This window comes from Balaenoptera ricei, chromosome 7, assembly GCF_028023285.1.
Source record: "Balaenoptera ricei isolate mBalRic1 chromosome 7, mBalRic1.hap2, whole genome shotgun sequence".
Classification (NCBI taxonomy): domain Eukaryota; kingdom Metazoa; phylum Chordata; class Mammalia; order Artiodactyla; family Balaenopteridae; genus Balaenoptera; species Balaenoptera ricei.
This window is the reverse complement of record NC_082645.1, coordinates 62,501,149-62,519,599: the sequence shown is the minus strand read 5'-3', so window position 1 is coordinate 62,519,599 and position 18,451 is coordinate 62,501,149. Positions and strand designations below refer to the sequence as shown.

Genomic DNA, 18,451 nt, shown 5'->3' with positions numbered 1-18,451 from the left:
GGGGATTTTGTAAAAGTGGAAACAACAGCTTGTAGAAAATATAACACATACACACCTATAGCTAGCCTAAAATTGCTTGTCACCAACTCCAAACTAATGACTAGAAGTTTCAAACTCTGGGAATGTATATATGCAAGATTAACTATTGATCGTTACCGATAGCATATGTGTAAGTATCTCTTTCAATGAATTCTTACTGAGAGAATAACTATTAAAAGTTTAATTACAGTCTTTTATCATTTTGCTTTGATTTTATACTAAAAACTACCAAGCAGATAACACTTCAGTGTATCTTTTTCAATATGACAAAGTTACATAAGAGAATCCCCTAGCACGTAAGAAAAATGCAATTATTTTCTATTCTCAATCTCCAGACTGCTGTTTTAGAAAATCATATCTGATTATTTGCTCAGCAGAAGATTATTGAGTTGATTTAGCTGTGATTTTACTTAACAAAGCTTCAGCTGCATTCCTACTGTGGAGTCCGAAAAAGGTAGAGAGATATAAATGATACATTCAAACTGTGATTTTTGTGAACAGGACCATCGATGCACCCCTCAGAGCTAATAGCGGAGATGAGAAACAGTGGGTTTGCACTGAAACGAAACGTACTGGGGAGAAACTTGACCGCAAATGATCCATCACAGGTAATGATCTTTTTATCAGTAAACTGAAAATGTCTATAAATCTAAATGTGATTGCTTGTGAATTGCTACTTAATGTTTTCCAATATGTATATATCCATAGGAAGGCTAGCTAGAGCAAAGAAAATGCCTAAAACGTATTTTGATTTTGCTTCTTTATTATTTTAACCTAAATGAGAAATTGTTTTTAAACCTATATTTTAATAAACGAAACTGCTCCTCTGGGTTTATGTGGATAAAATATCTAACTGATCTGGTGATAAGGTTGTTACTTTTTCCTTCCTGCTAACTTACCCATGAAGTGACATTAAACAGAACCAATGGGAAGAAGTGTATAAAAGCAAACCCCTAAAAAATATGGAAAATATTTTAAACAGTTACTTGATTAAAGTGTACATAGATCCAGAAAATGGTTGAGTTTAAAGGGTTAAATGCAGATGTTCTAATACAAACCATGTATTTCATTTAATGAGGAAACTGGAGCCCACAGAAGTTAAGTGATTTCCCTGAGATCATGTGGCTTTTTAGAGACAGAGCTGAGACTAAAACCCAGACTCCCACTGGCATAAATTTGTGCTGCTCTGAGTCACATTCCTTCTCAAACACTGCTAGGGATTGTACGTATAACGTATATATCATGTATTTGTACTGTTTAATATATTTGATAATGTACTGTTGAATTTGTAAAGGCAAAAATTGTGGATGTTTTGACCTTCCCCTAAAGTTCATGATCTTCCTGGTTTTTATGTTCCATTAAATTAAAAAGAAAATTGAGAGAGTAGAAGCCATGCTATAAACATTTTGTCTATGCTTCTCTGTCGTCCTCTCCTGATAAAGTTTGTTAATGGTGGCAGAGCAGTCGTCTTAACCTCTTAGGGCATTATGATCCTCCTTGGCGGGTAGACTACAAAAATTTTTAAATTCCACTTTCCAATTCAAAATGTCATACTCATCTACAGTATGTCCCTAATATAAAATTTCTTATTTGTAAACGTTTCCTTTCCTGTCTGATAACTAACTTGTCTTGTAATGTAGCAATTTAATTATGTCTTTGTTGACTTAGGAATATGTTGCAAGTGAGGGTGAAGAAGATCCAGAAGTCGAATTTTTAAAGTCACTAACAACCAAACAAAAACAGAAACTTCTCAGGTGATTAAAAAGTGTCTGTTTAATGAATTCAACTACATTTTTTCTTATGTTTCATCTTAGTGTCATATTCAACTCTGATCCTAAGTTTAAGGTGCTTAAAACCATGTATCACATTCATTTATTGATTTATTCTTCAGCTGTAGTAGTACAATTTTGTCTTTCTTTCAGTAATATGAAAATGAATGTAAGATTATATACTCAATTTATACCGCAAAGTCACTGCACTTTTCAGAACATTTAATTTGGAAATAGATTTATTTGTAGGTTTTAGTTTTCATAGTCGATTTGTATATATCTTTGCATACGGTTTGTTCTTAGAAAATTGTGGGCCATGTATTACTCTTCTTACATTTTGTACAATTTTATGAGGAATGCTGAAAAATGCTTAAATTTAAAGTCAGTATGAATAGTGTTAAACAGACTACCTCTGGATTAAAGAATCCAAGAAATGTCTGCTGAATCCAATAGAGGGAGCTCATGATGTTTCAGTATGCGGAGTCTTGAGAATGGCTGGACAGGATCCAGTGAAGACATTTTTATTTCAGAGTAACTCAGACATATCATATAAACAAGTTACTCTTCTGAGAATGTGAAATACTCTTTAGAAATTCAGAATGCCGTAATAGAATTGTCCTAATTATTTATTTATAAGTCTAAACAATTGTTGAAAATATGTGATTATTTTATTTTATGTAACTAAAATAGAATACTAAAAAAATGTAAAATGTATTATACTTACTCAGACTTTCTGGAGAAAATGCCCTTGAAATTTGATAGTGTAATGTTGATGAGTATTTCCATATTTAAAATAGTACATGGGCTTCCCTGGTGGCGCAGTGGTTGAGAATCTTCCTGCCAATGCAGGGGACACGGGTTCGAGCCCTGGTCTGGGAGGATTCCACATGCCGCGGAGCGACTGGGCCCGTGAGCCACAATTGCTGAGCCTGCGGGTCTGGAGCCTGTGCTCCACAACAAGAGAGGCCACGATAGTGAGAGGCCCGCGCACTGCGATGAAGAATGGCCCCCACTTGCCGCAACTGGAGAAAGCCCTCACACAGAAACGAAGACCCAACACAGCCATAAATAAATAAATAAATAAATAAAATATAAAATAGTACATACATAAAATTAATGTTTCATCTGATTAGAGCTTTATATTTCAGTTTGCAGTTGGTCCAGCTAATGTTACAAACTTTTCTTTATGCCAGGATGACCATTTATTTAGGGTACTATATAATTTCAAATTCTGATTCAGTAAGAATTTTTTTAATAGTCATTACTATTGAGGAAAGTATACTGAGACAGTTAATGCATTTTTAAATTTAAACTTATAGTATATGTGACTTGAATAAAGGGAAGAAAATGATTTGTCATTTAATAAAAGTAAAGAATGTATTTGTATTTGAATACCACTTCTAATAGCTTCTAAGAAACTATATTGTCTATTCAAAATTTTATATTTGTCAGTGAAAGGACTGTTTTTACATAGCCTGTCACTGTTTTTTCCCAATAACAGGAAATTGGATCGACTTGAGAAGAAAAAAAAGAAAAGGAGAAAAGATAGAAAAAAGAAAAAGCTTCAGAAGAGCAGAAGTAAACACAAAAAACATAAAAACAAATCCTCCTCCTCTTCGTCTTCCTCCTCTGGTGACACTTCAGAAAGCAGCAGTGAGAGTGACAACAAAGAAAAAAAAATACAGAAGAAGAAAAGAAAGAAAAACAAGCCTTCAGGGAATTACAACAGTGGTTCTGAAGAGACGGACAAGTCTAAGAAGAGAAAACTTGATGAAGAACGTTGTAGCAGTCACAGTAACAAGGAAAAGCCTAGGTTTTTAAAACAAGAGAGTTCTGGGGAGAAGAGCAAATGGAGACATTCTGATTCTGACAGAAAGCCCAGAAACCATAACCAGAGTCCAGAGGAGAGTGGATCTGGAAGAAATGAGAGGAGCAGCAGGAGCCAGAGCAGGGACGAGAGGAGTAGGAGAAGCCGAAGCAGAAGTCATGGTGGTTACAAGCCAAGAGAAATGAGAAAACGGCCACGGCGAAGTCCCAGTGAAGAGCGGGACAGGAGAAACGACACCAGAAGCCATGGCACAGATAGATACAGAGGAGGGAAAATGCACGGAGCATTATCAGGAGATAGGCATACTAGAGTGATGCAAAGAGAATGGAGAAGTAGAGAATAAAGAGAGACTTGTATGTGACTTGTACCTGGAAATAAAAATATCTCCACTTTCTTCTTGAATACCTTTAGCAAGGGCTAAATTATGTACTATTGTCTTTCTAATAAAAAAGCTCTATTTTAATTTTTCATCTCTGTAAACTGTTATATCAAGTACAAAACTACATGAATCCCATAAGAATGAACTTGGCAAATATTTGTAAGTGATCTGTTTTGGGGCTGTAAAAATATTTTCTGTTCTTTAATGTTTCCTGTGCCCTATACTAAAACAAAAACCCCATGTAACCATGTGACATTTTCTTTGTTCTGAAACATCATTAAAAGAATGACAGACAGTACAATGAATGGGTATAGTTTAATTTTTTTTTTCAATTCAAATTTATTACTTTTAAGATTTGAATTTACTTGAAGCCAAGTGTAATCACTGTAGAAATTCACTGCTATGAATTAAGTAATGGATTGGTCAGTATTTCTTTAAGACTTTAAATTCCCTTCAGGTGTTTTGCTCTAGGGTCAGAAGCTATTTACATTTGGAATGATGTATTAATTTTCTATACTGCCATAACAAATAACCTCAGTCTTAATGCGAATACAGTTCTGGAGATCAGAAATCTGAAGTGGGTCTCACTGGGCTAAAATCAAGGTGTCAGCAGGTTTGGTTCTGGAGGCTCTAGGGAAAATCTGTTTGCCTGTTGCAGCTTCTAGAGGCCGCCTGCATTCCTTGGCTCCTGGCCCCTTCTTCCATCTTCAAAGCTAACAAAGTCGAGTTCTAACATCTAATCACTCTGACACTTTCACATTCTGCATTGTTTTCCACTCTTTGGGACCCTTGTGATTACATTGGGCCCACCAGGAGAATCTCCCTATTTCAAAATCAACTGATTAGCAACCTTAATTCTATCTGCAACCTTAATTCCCCTGTGCCATGTAACCTAACATCTTCACAGGTTCCAGGGGATTGGGATTGCTATGTCATTAAGGGACCATTATTCTACCTAGGACAGATGGCCCTTCTACTACTGACATTCAGCTATTACAGATTTTACTTCTAAAGGTGAAGCATTTACATAACGTCACAAATGAACCAGTGTAAACTATTTAGATATATTTCATAAGTATAGGTATATAAGGTATGTTTAAATTTAGCTGCAAGTTTCCCCTTGTGTTTCAAAGCATATGGTGAAGGAAAACTATAGAAAAAATCATTTAGTTCAAATTACAAGTAACATGCAATTCCAAAAAATACATACTAACCATCATGGACACAAGTATTGTTATCAGGGTTCCACATTTTAAAAACACCTCTTATTTAATACAATACAAATGTTGCTTAGTTTGGATGGTTTTGAGAATGGCAGTCCTAATTTCATAAATTTTATAGGAAAGAAGTTTGAAAGAAGAATTAAGTAAAACCTCTGCGTAGTCTGGTATATATATCTTTGTCTTGTATATGCACACACAGAGATGTCCTCCGATTTACAAGCAGCTAACTAAAGGCATAAGCAACCCTTTGATTATTTACATTTTTAAGAGAGTTGGGAGGGGAGAACTTGAATTCCTTCTACGGTACTCTTCAATAACTTAACAGTGCACCTCAAAGATCCCTTTCCCTCTTCATTTAAAAAAAGAAAGCATGCATTTGAGATTGATAAAGACCGCTAATTTACACCTTGAGTTCATCAGTGTTGCACTGATTATTTTCTATCTTATGCCTTTTTAGACTTTATAATTTTTATAATGTCAAAACCTATGCAATACTTACTGCCTTAAAGGATTTCTGAACCAACAGTGTTCATGAAGAGAAATGTTGAAATGCATCCTGTAATTAAAATGAATTAAATACATTATCATTTCTTAACACTTTGACTTCCACAAAAGTGTGGTCGCCTTTTAACTTTATAAGTGGCTGCAAGAATTTTTCAAATCTCTGGTTTACTTATCCTTCACTGTTAAGATTGAGAAGCTATACCAATAGCCCCAACATTCTTATCTATCCAATGGTGAGAAAAATTCCTATGTAATTATAGGAAATGTTGGTTTGTTGTTTGGCTTTCAGACTTGGTCACCAAAGGATGCTAGACAGCCCCAAGGGGCTAGCATTCCAACTTGGCAAACTTAAAAACTGAAGGGAGGCATTTTCACATACATTCATAACATGGTAACAAATAGCTTTAAAGAGCCTCACCTGACTTGTTCTGCACACTCTAATGATAAGGGTAAAAGGAATTGAAAGTGATTTTTAAAATAAAATGTTAAGCATCTAATTATACTTTTGCTTTTGAAATACAAGGTAAAAACCAAAGAGATAAACCTCATAATAAAAAGGATATCTAGTTGTATGTGTAGAGGTTCCCCTAAGTACTAACGCCAAAAAAGAATCCTCCAAGTTTAATGAATATGATTCAAGAACAAGAGTCCCCAGCTGACTTTTTTTTAGAAAACCACAGGAAAAGTCTGGTGATATGTCATTCTTCTTACCCTTAATAGAGAAATTCTTTTAAAGAAATCTGGGTGTGCCTAGTGACATTTGTCCAGCGGCCTGGCACTGCACCGGCCAACTTGGGAGACATTATTGGGGTTCCCTCCTCCCCTTTTCCCTGGCCTAACATTTAACATAATTTAACACTAGCAAATTAATTCCTGTAGGAGGTGCTGTCGATTTACAAATGGTCAGGCACGATCAGGTTACTAGGTTAGGACTTATTTATCTGAATGTCTATGTGGTAAGTTAGTCATAATTTCATCTGATAAATGTGCCAAAATAGGCAGTGGTTGCTGCAGCATAGCGGCAGGTCTGCTTACCTTGTGGTAGGAAATGGAGATCTTACTTTGTATCATACGGTTTTAATCTGAAGAAAGCTTTTTATCTGAAAGGCTTGGAGAGACCTTCCTTGTTCTTCCATGAGATGGCTTGCTGATAGTGAATCACATCAGTCCACGCTGTTGGGAGCTCAGCGTTTCCCAGTTTCAATCACCGAATATTTACTATGTTTTAGCATTGAATCTCAAAGATTTCAAATCCACCTGAGCCATTTCACTCTCCTTACCTAACAACCACTCGGCCAAGACGCAGGTGGAGGCCGCTCAACAAGGCCGCGTCCTCCACACCCTGTGTTTAAGATCAGGAAGAAAGCTGCATTTTAGCTTCAGTAGCTGAGGGGTATTAAGAAATCTTATTTCGGTTTTCTGAAAAGAAAATCTTGATAGTTACCACTTCTTGAAAAGAGCTAAAGGCATGCAATAGCTGCAGACCTTGGGAGCGGGTTTTTCGGATCAAAAAGGAGAAGTGCTTTTTTAAAGTTGTGAGGAACAAATAGGATCGAGGGAACTCTTAAGTTTTGGGAAATGCCATGACAACTGAGAGCTGATGAAGCTCCTCAAACCCTGTTCCTGCTGACAGAAAAGGAAGCAGATTCTCATGCCCTTCCCCCTTTCTCCTCCCTTCACGCCACACTTAACATCACCCTCAGAATGTAACAGTAATAATGAAGCGAGGCGTGGGGTGAAACGCAGGAACGGCTTGTCATGGAAAACGCACACTGTGGCCCAAATTGCCCGTGAGTCGCCTTTCCGCGACTCGTAGGCACGGAAGAAAACCCAGTCCCTTCGGTTCGAAGGTCCTCCCGAGGGGGTGGTCAGAAGTGGAGGTCCAGCGGCTTGGGTGCTGGCCGGACCGAGGCTTCCAAGGACCTCGCCTTAGCCCGGAGGCCGGAAGGGGGCTGGAGTGAGTCCCGGGCTGGCGTGCCCCTTCCCATCCCCACAGGCGACTCCACCCCTGCGTACGGTGGTGCTTTCCTTCTAGCCGCGCGCCTGGCAACCTTCTGAACATACCTCAAACCCAGATGAAAGCCTGAGAATTAGGGGGCGCGTCTCCCTCCTAGAATATGCGCCTCCCGTGCGAGGAGGCCGCTGGACTCCCCACCGACAAAGTGTAACGGGAAAGGATGCGGGCTAGCTCGCGGCAAGGGTCCCCCTCCCCGCCCCGACCCTGCCAGTGGCCCACTCAGAAGAAATTCCAGGCTGCGGACCACGGGAGCTGCGCCCTGGGGACCAGCACTCCCAGGCCGCCGCGCGCTCTCGCCTGCCAGTTCCAGCCTAAGCTCGCCCGGCCTCCAGCGCGTTTCGCCTACGCAGGTCAGAGGGCGGACTTGCCTTCACTAGTTAGGAAAGCGAGCGAATTTCTCTCGTCTCTCGGGCTCCACAGGTGAAGAGGGCGCTTTAGGACGCCGCTGCTAATCTCTCGCTCCTGAGGCAAAAGTGAAAATGTTGACTCTCGCCAACAATCTGCAAGCAGAAAACAAATCGGGGTTGCCGAGGAGGGGGGCGGGGGGACAACACATCACTTTGTATTTCTTTTATAAATGAATCACCCTGAAACGGTTAGATGTTTGCAAAACAATGCAAAATCCCTGGTATGAATTCCAAAGGAAGAGAGTGCAAGGGTCTTGGAAAATCTTAAACCTTGTTTTTCTTTCCCGGGTCCCTGAGAACAGGCCCTGACAGAACATGTTTCCACGGACCTACTGAAACCTTCCCCTTAACTGGAGTTGCAAACACACTGTATATATTTATATCAATAACATATAGGGTAGGCATGTCTGTATGTATTTACCTCATACATATTTCTATAAACTCCAGCGTCTGGAAAAGGTGGGGGTAAATAACCCCGAACGGTTAAAATTATGGAGAAGGGAAAATAACTGATTACTAATTTGAAAGTAAATAAACAGGTGACTTTTTCAGATCAAATCCCTCCTTGGATCGTTACAATAAATATCTCTGAAGGAAGCTCTCTATTTATGTTGTCATTGATTAATTCTTCACTACCTCATTTGATTTCGATTTAGAACGATTTGATTCTAATTTAATTAGCATGTAATTTGGATGTACATAATTACTGTAATTATGACATTCAGGTAAGGCAGCTTTAGGCTGAAAGGCAATTTCAAATTTTCTAGCAACCTACTTTGTACTGGGAAATGGACAAGGACTTTGCGCCCTGCTATCCAAGTAGTAATTAGCACATCTTTGAAACAGGCAGTGCGGCGGGGTTTGTATTAAAACAGCAAATACAAACCCAGCCGAGTTACCGGCTGCAAAGGTGGCTGCGAGTTCCCTGAAACGCACGGCGTTTCCCTGGCGCGAGATCGGGGAGCCCGGCGCCCCAGCGCCTGGGCCGGCTCTAGCTGCTGCGGGCTCCGGCGCCTCTGCGGCCTCTGGCGCGGGATTTGGAGGTGTAGCTTTCAAGATTAAAATACAATAAACGTGCGGGGAGGGTGGGGGACAAGAAAGGAGGGGAAGAAGCCACTGCACGACGTCTGAAGACGAGGGGTTGGGTAGTGAACTAGGAAGAGGAGGGAAGGGGGCGGCGGGAGGAGGGCGAGGCACAGAGTGGAGAGAAAATTGGTCAACGCCCCCAAGTGTTATCCGATTTTAGATTTGGGTTTCAAAGGGAGAAGGTGGGGGCCAAAGGGGTCAGTTTGCGCCGGCAGGGAGTGCGGACCCTTCGCAAGGGTCTGGGGTCAGGGATTTCGGGATTTTTGGCAGCCCTAGGGGGCCCTGCGCGCCCCGCCGGGCCCCGGCCTGCCCAGCAGCCCCCAGCACCCGACTCGGGCGGGATGGCGCCTGGAAGACAGAGGCAAGGCAGGAGGCTGCTTCGGCCATCCCCGGGTCCGGGTTGGAGAAAACTGCGGGTCCCTCGCTTTCCTCCCCTTCACAGGGGGGCCTGGGGACCTGGGACGATCTGCTTGCCTGGTTTAATCAGCTTGGTTCGGTCGGTCCCTGATAACCCACGTGGGTCCCGCCGACCGGGAGCCTTCGGATTCTGGTAGTTGGGGGAAGAGTGCGGGGGCGCTGCAACCACGGCCGGGTCCCCATGCCGGGGTCCACGTCGCCGCCGACAGCGCCCAGCGTGCTCAACTCCAAGTTGGAAGACCCTGAAGTTGCCTTGAAGGAAATGTTAAATGCGCCAATTCTAAGACTAGGGCCAAACAGGGCGTTATATTGTTTTGTCTGGATTTTCAGTTAGCAAGTTCTAGAAAAGACTTCCTTTGCCTGGGAGCAGTAATACCGGCCATTACTAAGCAGTGCCGCCCAGTAGCGGGGCTTGTCCCCCACGAAGCACAAAAACTCGCTTTTCTTTGCTCGATTCGCTGGGTTGCTGCAGCTCGCGGCAAACGCCGACTCCCCGCGCTCGAAGCGGCGAGCAAGGGCAGACAGCGCGGCCTTCCCGGCCCGGAGCTCTAGATGGCGCCAGCGAGCCGCACTCGCTAAGCTCCTCTTAAGGGAATCAAGAGCGACTGTCAAACATAAAAGCAAATCAGAGTTTTCAGTTTTTTTAATGTGTTAAGAATGTTATTCCTTAAGAAAATTTGTAGCTAAATTATTCTCACTTAAAATAAACACTTAGTATACCAATTACACAAATGGGCGGGATTTATGTAAGATTTACTTCATCTGCATTTTTGTAGTGGGAAAGAGCCTTGGTGAATACAGATAATAGATGCAAATAAGATTAGAGTTAAAATAAATAAAGTTTTCATCTGAATAAAAAGAAATTCAATTTTACACGACTTATAACGATTTGACGGAATGTCCAGACAAGCCGCTCAGGTGCACCATCTAATCGCGTCAAAATAATGCTGTTTTCCCTCCTTGAGGAGAGAAAAATCTTTCTTTCTTTTTTCTTTCTTTTTTTCCCCCTTCATCAGGTAGGATCCAATTCACTCCGAGGGGGAAAATGTAAAGCCAGAAAAGGAAATCGCCGGGGGAGGGTATGGATCGGCGCTGGCTAGGCGAAGAGCCGAGGAAAACTTGGTCTTCGTTCCTCTACTATGCAGGAAGCTACAGCACAGGAAACGCTGGGAGAAACCGGCTGAAACGAAATCGCATTTCCCCTCACCCGGGCCTGAGCGGGCTCAGGACCCCTGTCTGCGCCCCTCGCCCCACACCGGCCTCCGAGCAGCAGCCCCCGTCTGCGCCCCGACCCCTGGCCGCGGCCTCCCATTTCTCCCGGGCCCAGGAGCCAGAGCGGCCCGGGCCCCGTAGCCCCCAGGTGGCCCAGGGGAGACGTGGCTCCACCTCGGGTGGAGACTGAACTCTTCCCGGGTTCGTGGGCTCTCCTCCCACGCACGCCCTCTCCAATTTGCTCGGCCGCAGCGGGTGGCTGCCCGCTCAAGTCAAGGTATCCCCGCGCCCCCAGAGCCCCCTGGGGCTGGGGGTTGGGTAGGAGGGCGGGGGTCTGCTTTGCCTGCTGGTTTCGGCTGGGGGCAGGGGCCCGCTCCCTCCGCGTGCAGGTTCCGCGAGCTCTGCCCCCCACCACCACTCACCCCGGCTGGACGCTCGGGCCCGGCCGCCGCCCGCCGTTCCCGGGAGCCGCGGTGATGGACGTCGGCTGACCCGCGGGGCAGAGGCAGCGCGCAGAGGCCTTGATCACTGGGCTGCGGAGGGAGCCGCGCGGCGAGCGCGACCTGCACGGCCAGGCCCTTTGATGTGCTTTTATTATCCACGAGAAACAAAGCTGCCTGGGACAGACGCCCGGGCGCCCTCATTACTCGGGAGACCCCACCACACCCTCACCTCCGCGCCGCCCGCCCTCAGCCCCCAAACATGCCGGGCACCCTCCCGGCCTCCAGCACCTCGGCCCCGAGCCCCCAGAGTGAACGTCCCCCTGGCCAGCTGCTCCAGGCCAGACCTGGACCAGAGGCGTGAGGAGTGTGGGCTGGGGCGCCCGGTGATAAACTGAGCGGGGAGCGAAAATGGCCAAAGCAAAGAAACACTCGAGGAAGAGAGGGGCAGCCGAGGCTGTGGGGACAGCAAGAAGGAGGAGCGGGAAGAAGCCACCCAGCGCCACGCTGCAAACGCCCCTCTGGGGACCTTCGCTGTACGTTTTATCGCTACTTTGCTAATTGGCTTTTCACTGCAGTTTGCGAGAAAAATTTTGTTGACTATTAATAACAATTTATTTTTCCCCCCTAAAAATAAAAACATTCAGTCAAGTTCCCAAGACAGTAATAATAATTTAAAAAAAATTCCCCCCCACTGGGGCTGACTTTACTTGCATTTCCTATTGTGTGGGGAGCTTTTTAGAAATGTTTTTATTCTGTAAATATGTACTTTATTTTCTAAACTAACATTTTTTCGAATTGGGAAATTATCTCATTTACCAATTTTCTTTTCGTCTCTCCCTCTCTTCTCCCTCTCTTTTAAACTGGGGCTGTTAAGTTGGTGGTCAGAAGACAAAGAGAATGAAAATAATTTTCATTTCAATAATTGCCTTCTGGTCAATTTAACTGTGCCTTATTTTGAAAGAGACTGTCTAAATGAGATTCCTGTCCCAAATGTGTTCCCAGGCCTGATCCCAGCCTTTAATTATTCCTGAGTTTTTTTTCTTCAGAATAAGACGCCGCACTGAGTAATCACAAAGAAGTCAGAGAGCATCCTTGAACCTTTTCAGAAGCAGCGCCACTGATATTCAAATAACCTGCGAGGGCCATTTGACGGCGCGGGGACCTAGGCATTTCCAATTCACTATTTGCATAGATCAGCCGTCTTTGAAAAGGAAAGGAGCAGTTGTCTTCCATAACATTAAAAAGCCTAGTTATCAAATCAAGTGCTTAGTTTGGGGGCTTTTAAAACGTTTACATTTTATCTCAGGTTGCCCTTTACCGTTTGACATGCAAATTTGGTGCAGTTAATTTAGACAATTAAAAAGATCTTCAAGGGAGCTTTGTCACGGAGAATATTTGGAGTTTTCCCCGTGGACCAGCTGAGATAAAGTTGGCCAGAACAAATGATGTCTAGGAGATTAATTAGATATTTGATAAGACATGAATCCCTAATAAGGGAATACAAGGCACAGGGGGCTGCTGTGTGCTCTAAGTCAAAATTAATAACATTTAACAAGATTTTCATTTAGGCATGAAATGTCTTTTCCGGGGTATTGACTCTAGCGATTTATTCCCCTGAGTCACCTCCCAACGTAGAGGGTCTTGGGAGCTACGACTTCTTTTAAAAAGCTTTCTCCTTTCACAGATTGTTTTAAAATCGCTTTTTAAAAACAAACAAACCCACTGGAGTTTCGTCTGATCCCTCCGGGAGGGGTAGGCACCTCCCCAGTTAAAGCTGCCAAGGACCTTTGCTTTTTTTGAAGGGGCTCCAGAGTTTTAAAATGTCACCTTTTGAGAGCTCTCTCGTTTAGTAATACAACTACACCTTCTTATAACCTAATTTAATTTACGCTGTTAATATACAAATAAATAATTCTCACTTCTCAAAAACGTATCGCTTTTATAACTCACATAAACCTTACACCACCTAAAACTAACATTAAGGGAATTTTTCCCAACAAAAAAAAGTCGGCTCACTTAAAGGTTATTGAGGGGGTAACAGGATCAAAAAAAAAAAAAAAGTGTATTGTTCAGAGTCCTTTAATAATACCAAAGTGAAAATATGATGTCAAGATTTTCTTCATACAGATAAACGCATTTAATTTCTTTAGATGACCTTAACTTACGTGTTTGTGAGTGAAATGATAACTCAACATTTTAAATATCTTTTACATATATACTGACTTTCACAAAGTGCATCAGAAAATTAAAAACAAAAAACTCCCTGAATTTCAGGAATTCACCAAAAAAACTCTATTCGAATGAACATTTACAAGAAAATAAAAGAGAACACAATCTTTTGAACCCTATTTATACAGATGTTATGAAATACAGAGAAACTGTCACTAGACTTCCAGTTTAATTTCTCACCTTCGGCCTTTTTTGATGCTTCCTTTTACAGGAAAAAAAAGTCTTATTGTAAGTAGATATCAAGCAGGACTTGGAGCATTTTATATATAATATAATCCACGCAAAGGGTCTGTTTTTATAGGTCCCGTTTGTTCTCAAATGTTCTGACAGTCCTTTGCAGGATGGTGGCTTGTTTTTGGAAAAAAGGAAAGAGAAGGGTGGTGGAAGGGGGTGGGCGGTGGGGGAGGAGGGAGCGTTTCTGTGTATTGCTCTTCGCTCGAGAAGTTTGTGCGAGTGGTTAAGTGTGTGTGCGCGCGCTCGAGTGTGCGTGCCTGTGGTTGTAGGTCTCCGGTGTGTGTGTGTGTCTGTGCGTGCAGCTTTTTAAAGTGTTGTTTGTGTCGAAAGATGCTTCGCTTTTGTTCCTGGACCACGCGTTTGATTCTCGTCTGGGCTCGGGCAGCAGAGGGGAGCTCCGGGCGTGGCCGGCAAGCGGCGGCCCGCGAGCCGGATGCCGCTCTACCTCGCGCCGGCCCGGGGGCGGCCGTGGAGCTCCCGCCCGTCCATACCCCACTCGCTCGCCCGCCCTCCGAACCTCTCGCTCGCTCTCGCTGTCTCAACTCGCTCGCTCGCGCCTCTCGCCCGGTCTCTAAGAGTCGTTGGGGCCAGACGCGGCTTCCTTGCCTCCTGCCGAGGCCGCCGCCGCCGCCGCTGCAGCCGCCGCCGCCGCCGCCGCCGCCCGGGCGGCACTGACGCCGGAGTCGTGCAGGATGAGGTCGGGGGACTCGGAGCGGGGCGTCTCCAGGTTGCTGGCGTCCGTGTCACTGTCGCTGCCCTTTTTGCCCCCGCCACCCCCGTTGTGCGTCTTAATGTGTTTGCTCAGGTGGTCGCTGCGCATGAAGCGCTTATTGCACACCGGACAGGCGAAGCGCTTCTCGCCCGTGTGAGTCCGCAGGTGCCGCTGCAGCTCGTCCGAGCGCGTGAAGCGCTTGCCGCAGAAGAGCCAGTTGCACACGAAGGGCCGCTCGCCCGTGTGCCAGCGCAGGTGCGCCTTCAGGTGCGACGTCTTGCCGTACACCTTGCCGCAGCCCGGGATGTGGCAGCTGTGCAGGCCCTTGCGCCGCAGACTCGCCCCGGCCGGGCCCAGCCGCTCCGCCTCCTGGCAATTGGGGCAGTCGCAGGTGGCGCGGCCGGAGTAGCGGCGGGCCGAGCGCGCCGAGCTCCCCCCGGCGGCGGCGGCCGCGGCGCCCGAGATCATGGCGCTGGCTGCGGCGGCCGCCACGGCGGCGCTGGAGTCCGAGTAGGAGGGCAGCACCGGCTTGAAGCCGTCCTGGGCCAGCAGGTGCTGGCTGGTGGAGAGCAAGTGCGAGGCGGCGGCGGCCGAGGAGCCGAGGCCCGTGGAGCTGAAGGCCGAGTGCGTGAGCGAGCTGAAGTCGGGGTTGTAGGTGCCGAGCTGCGAGTGCAGCGAGGCCTGGGGGGCGCCCGAGTGCAGCGAGCTCTGGAGCCCCCCAGCGGGGTTCTGCACCTCCAGCCACGAGCCTGGGCTGCTGTGCACGTCCCACCACGACGACGCCGCGCCGTTGGTCACCTCGCCCGCCGCCAGCGTTGAGTGGAAGCCTGACTTGTACCACGACTCGTACGGGTGCGCCATGCCCACGCGCGGGTACAGGCCGTCGGCCGCCGTCGTGTGCACCTTGGAGATGAAGGCCGACTGGCCGCCCGCCTCTTGCGGGGACACCCCGGCCGCCGCGGCCGCGGCCGCTGCCGAGTTGGAGAAGAGGCCGCCGTAGTCGCTGCTGAAAGCGGACGACGTGGGGGACGTGGAGGCCAAGCAGAAGGCGCTGTTGGCTGCTCCAGAGCCGCCCGCCAGGCCGCCTGAGCCGCGGCCGCCGGTGGCCACGGCGAAGCCCGAGAGGCTGGAGCCGAGGTTGCAGCTGGACGAGGAGCGCTTCCAGGGATGGAAGCCGCCCTTGGCGAAAGCGCTCGACTCCGGCAGCGTCGTCAGCGGGCTCGTGTTGCCGATCTTGTTGCAGGTCGCCGCCAGCATGGCCAACGGGGTCGTTCCGAAGCGCGGCTCTTCCTAGAGTGGGTGGGGTGGGGGAGGGAGCAAGGAGGAGGAGGGCAGGAACAAGTGGGAGGAAGACACAGAGTGCACCCGTGAGCAGCCTCGTCCTCCCGCGGCTGGTCCCGGGGGGTCGTGGCTCCCCGGCTCGCGCCTCCTCCCCGCACGCTCGCCGAGGATGCGCCGCGCCCCGCGCGGGGAAGAGGCAATCACAAGGGCGAGGGTCCCGGCGCTGGAAAGTTGTTCTTCAGTGGGACTACAAATCAAAGATGTCTCGGTTCTCCTCGCCTCAGTCGCTGCAAACCCTGTCCCAAACCGTACTCGAGTCGCCCGCCTTCCGTTCGCCATAAGCCCGCTCCTCTCACAGAAGCCCCCAAATCGCCCTTCGGGGTGAAGCACGGAGGTAAACACATCGACAACAAACGCCAGGTGAGGGCAGAGGCGGCCGAAATAGCGAGCCGGGGGTGGGGGAAACTTGGGGCACTCTTCCCAAGGGTGGCTAGGACTTGACTCTTTTTAACAGAAAACATTTTAAATGTTTACATACACACACACAAACAAGAATCCGAGTAGAAGCGACCCCCGCGATGGATTTCAGAGTCACAGACGAACTGGGGAGCCGCAGAAGTGTAAATGTTTGTTAACGTGACTACATGGACTGCAAAACAATTAAGGCTGTTTTCTGGAAACACCGCTGTCGCGTAATTGCAACAATCCCCGAAGCAAGGGGGGATGGGGTATAAATCACGAGGGGCAGAAAAGAAACCTCTAAAACCGAATATTAAAAGGACTTGCTTAACAGTTAAAATCCTTTTCTTACAAAGGCACCTCCTGGGTTCCAATAACTTGGGAAGAATCAGTCCTGGAAATGTGGAAAGTGCTAAAAGAAGCTGAGGCTGCAGTCGGGCAGCAACAGTTTCTCCAGAGCCGCGGACCCGGAGAAGCCATAACGAAAAATCACTCCAGTTAAAACAAGCAAATGCCGCACTTCCGACTTACCCCAAGTATAGACGTGGCCATAGCAGGTCCCTGGGCGGCGCGGCGGGGCCGGGAGCGGGGCTGAACCTGGCGGCTGCTCGGGAGAACTGTTCGGGTACCGCACGGCTCCCGTGTGCCCGCGCTCGCGCCGAGCGGACTCCGGGCTCCCGCCGGCTAAACTCAGCCTAAGTGCTAGGAGCACCCGCTTTGAAGTGCCGCTGGCGGCGCCTCTCACCCAATGAGGGCGCAGGCAGAGCAGACGGGAGCTGCCCCGCAGCCAATCAGACGCGCCGAGGGGCCCGAGCCCGGGCTCCTGGCGCGTGCCAGTCACCGCGGCTGGCGGGGGGGGAGGGGGGGTCGCGGGCTAGAGATTGAAGAAATTACAGCGCAATTAAAAATTTACACACACGCACCAAGCCAGGTTTAGCTATCGTTGAGACCGAGCCACAAGCCCCCCGAACCTCCCCGAGATGATGCAAGTTAGGACTGACAGTCCTCGACTCTCCACTTGTGGGAAAGGAGGCAGGCGGGGAGGGGGCCCGAGGCTGAGGCCGCACCAGCAAGACCCAAGTGGAGACGGAAATGTCAACGCTCACTTTGTGTGTCCAGGCTCTCGCCTGCGGAGCACAACTTGAGCTGGAATCCATCATTCTCGCTCGCGATTTTATCATTGTCATTTGTCTACCTAGTTCCTTATTCCCACTGGATTCAGTTTTACTCTCAGAGTCACATTGAGGAGAAGGGGGCGAAGGGACAGCTCCTCCGAGAGGAGAGAAATAGGCCTCTCCGTCCAGGTCTACACCCACAGACTTGCTGGGAGGGCCTGGAGCCTCCCGCATCCCGCCATTTCCCCTAGCGGCCTAAGTGACTTCCTAATTGTCGCTCTGGCCTCTGACCCGGGGGGTAATACAAGTGCCACTCACACCAGAAGCTTCTAGTGGTAATTGAGGGCACCCTTTGTACCGTTTCGCCAGCACCTAGATACCAGGCTAACCCAGTTGTTAAATATGACTAAACAGTGGGACGTGCTGATTATCTGCCGGGTTTCGCTGGGGGCTGGCGTGGGGGTGGGAGGCATCAGCCCATACAACACGCTGCACGAAGCTGCTTATTTTCACAATGTAACGACTTTGGAAACAGAGACCCGCGGGAGCCGCGTCCGTCCCCATCGCCACCCCCGCTGAAGCTGCAGCTTGCTAGGCTGTTTGTTTAACCCGGTGAAAATTTGCATGTCACGTTTCAGCCTGGAAGCGAGTTTTCTTGCCCCAGCTCCAGCCCACTCCCACTCCAGACCGCCTAGGCCTCGAGGCTCCTCTGCAGGGCAAGGGCGCCGGGTTGAGAAGTGGGCTCGCCCCTAGCCCTGCTTTCGTGGACGTGCTCAGGGAGCCTCTCTCCCGGACCTCTGTCCACGAGTGCCTGGGACGAGGCCACACGTGGGCGCCTCCACATTTTGCAGGCTGGAAGCATCCTGAAGTCCACTCCGGATCCTGTCGGTGTGAGGAGACACGTCCTCAGACGGACAACTGAGCGTCCTGGAGCCCCTCGGCACCCGCTGAGCTGTTTGTTTTTCTTTTTTCTGGGTCTCCCTTTCTCTTTCTTCTTCAGGGCAGCCAGGAGCAGCTTTTGAACCAGAAATACCAGTGCCCTCGACAGACCTGGGTACTGGTTTTAATGTACCACATTCTCCTGAAAGCCCACATCC

The 18,451-nt window shown here is 47.6% G+C and overlaps 2 protein-coding genes across 2 annotated transcripts in view; one reads left to right on the top strand and one right to left on the bottom strand.

Moving 5' to 3' along the window:
• Positions 1-4,305, top strand: part of CIR1 (corepressor interacting with RBPJ, CIR1) — a 40,485-nt gene extending 36,180 nt beyond the window's left edge. Inside the window, exons 8-10 of the mRNA XM_059928118.1 lie at positions 541-647; positions 1,708-1,793; positions 3,310-4,305. Coding sequence (XP_059784101.1) covers positions 541-647; positions 1,708-1,793; positions 3,310-3,979 — 863 coding nt within the window. The 3' untranslated portion in view covers positions 3,980-4,305. The remainder of the gene's footprint in view (positions 1-540; positions 648-1,707; positions 1,794-3,309) is intronic.
• Positions 4,306-14,358: 10,053 nt separating this feature from the next.
• On the bottom strand, positions 14,359-16,791 carry SP9 (Sp9 transcription factor). Its single transcript, XM_059927263.1, has 2 exons — positions 16,771-16,791; positions 14,359-15,789 (listed from the first exon to the last, which is right to left on the bottom strand). The coding sequence occupies exons 1-2, from the start codon at positions 16,789-16,791 to the stop codon at positions 14,359-14,361; spliced, it is 1,452 nt and encodes a 483-aa protein (XP_059783246.1).
• Positions 16,792-18,451: the final 1,660 nt, after the last annotated feature.

What these genes read in the sequence shown, in the direction of transcription:
- SP9 (XM_059927263.1), bottom strand. Translation starts at nt 16,791, where the DNA reads ATGGCCACGTCTATACTTGGG. An exon ending in TGGCCACGTCTATACTTGGG is followed by an intron (nt 15,790 to 16,770) that starts GTAAGTCGGAAG and finishes CACCCACTCTAG; the next exon opens with GAAGAGCCGCGCTTCGGAAC.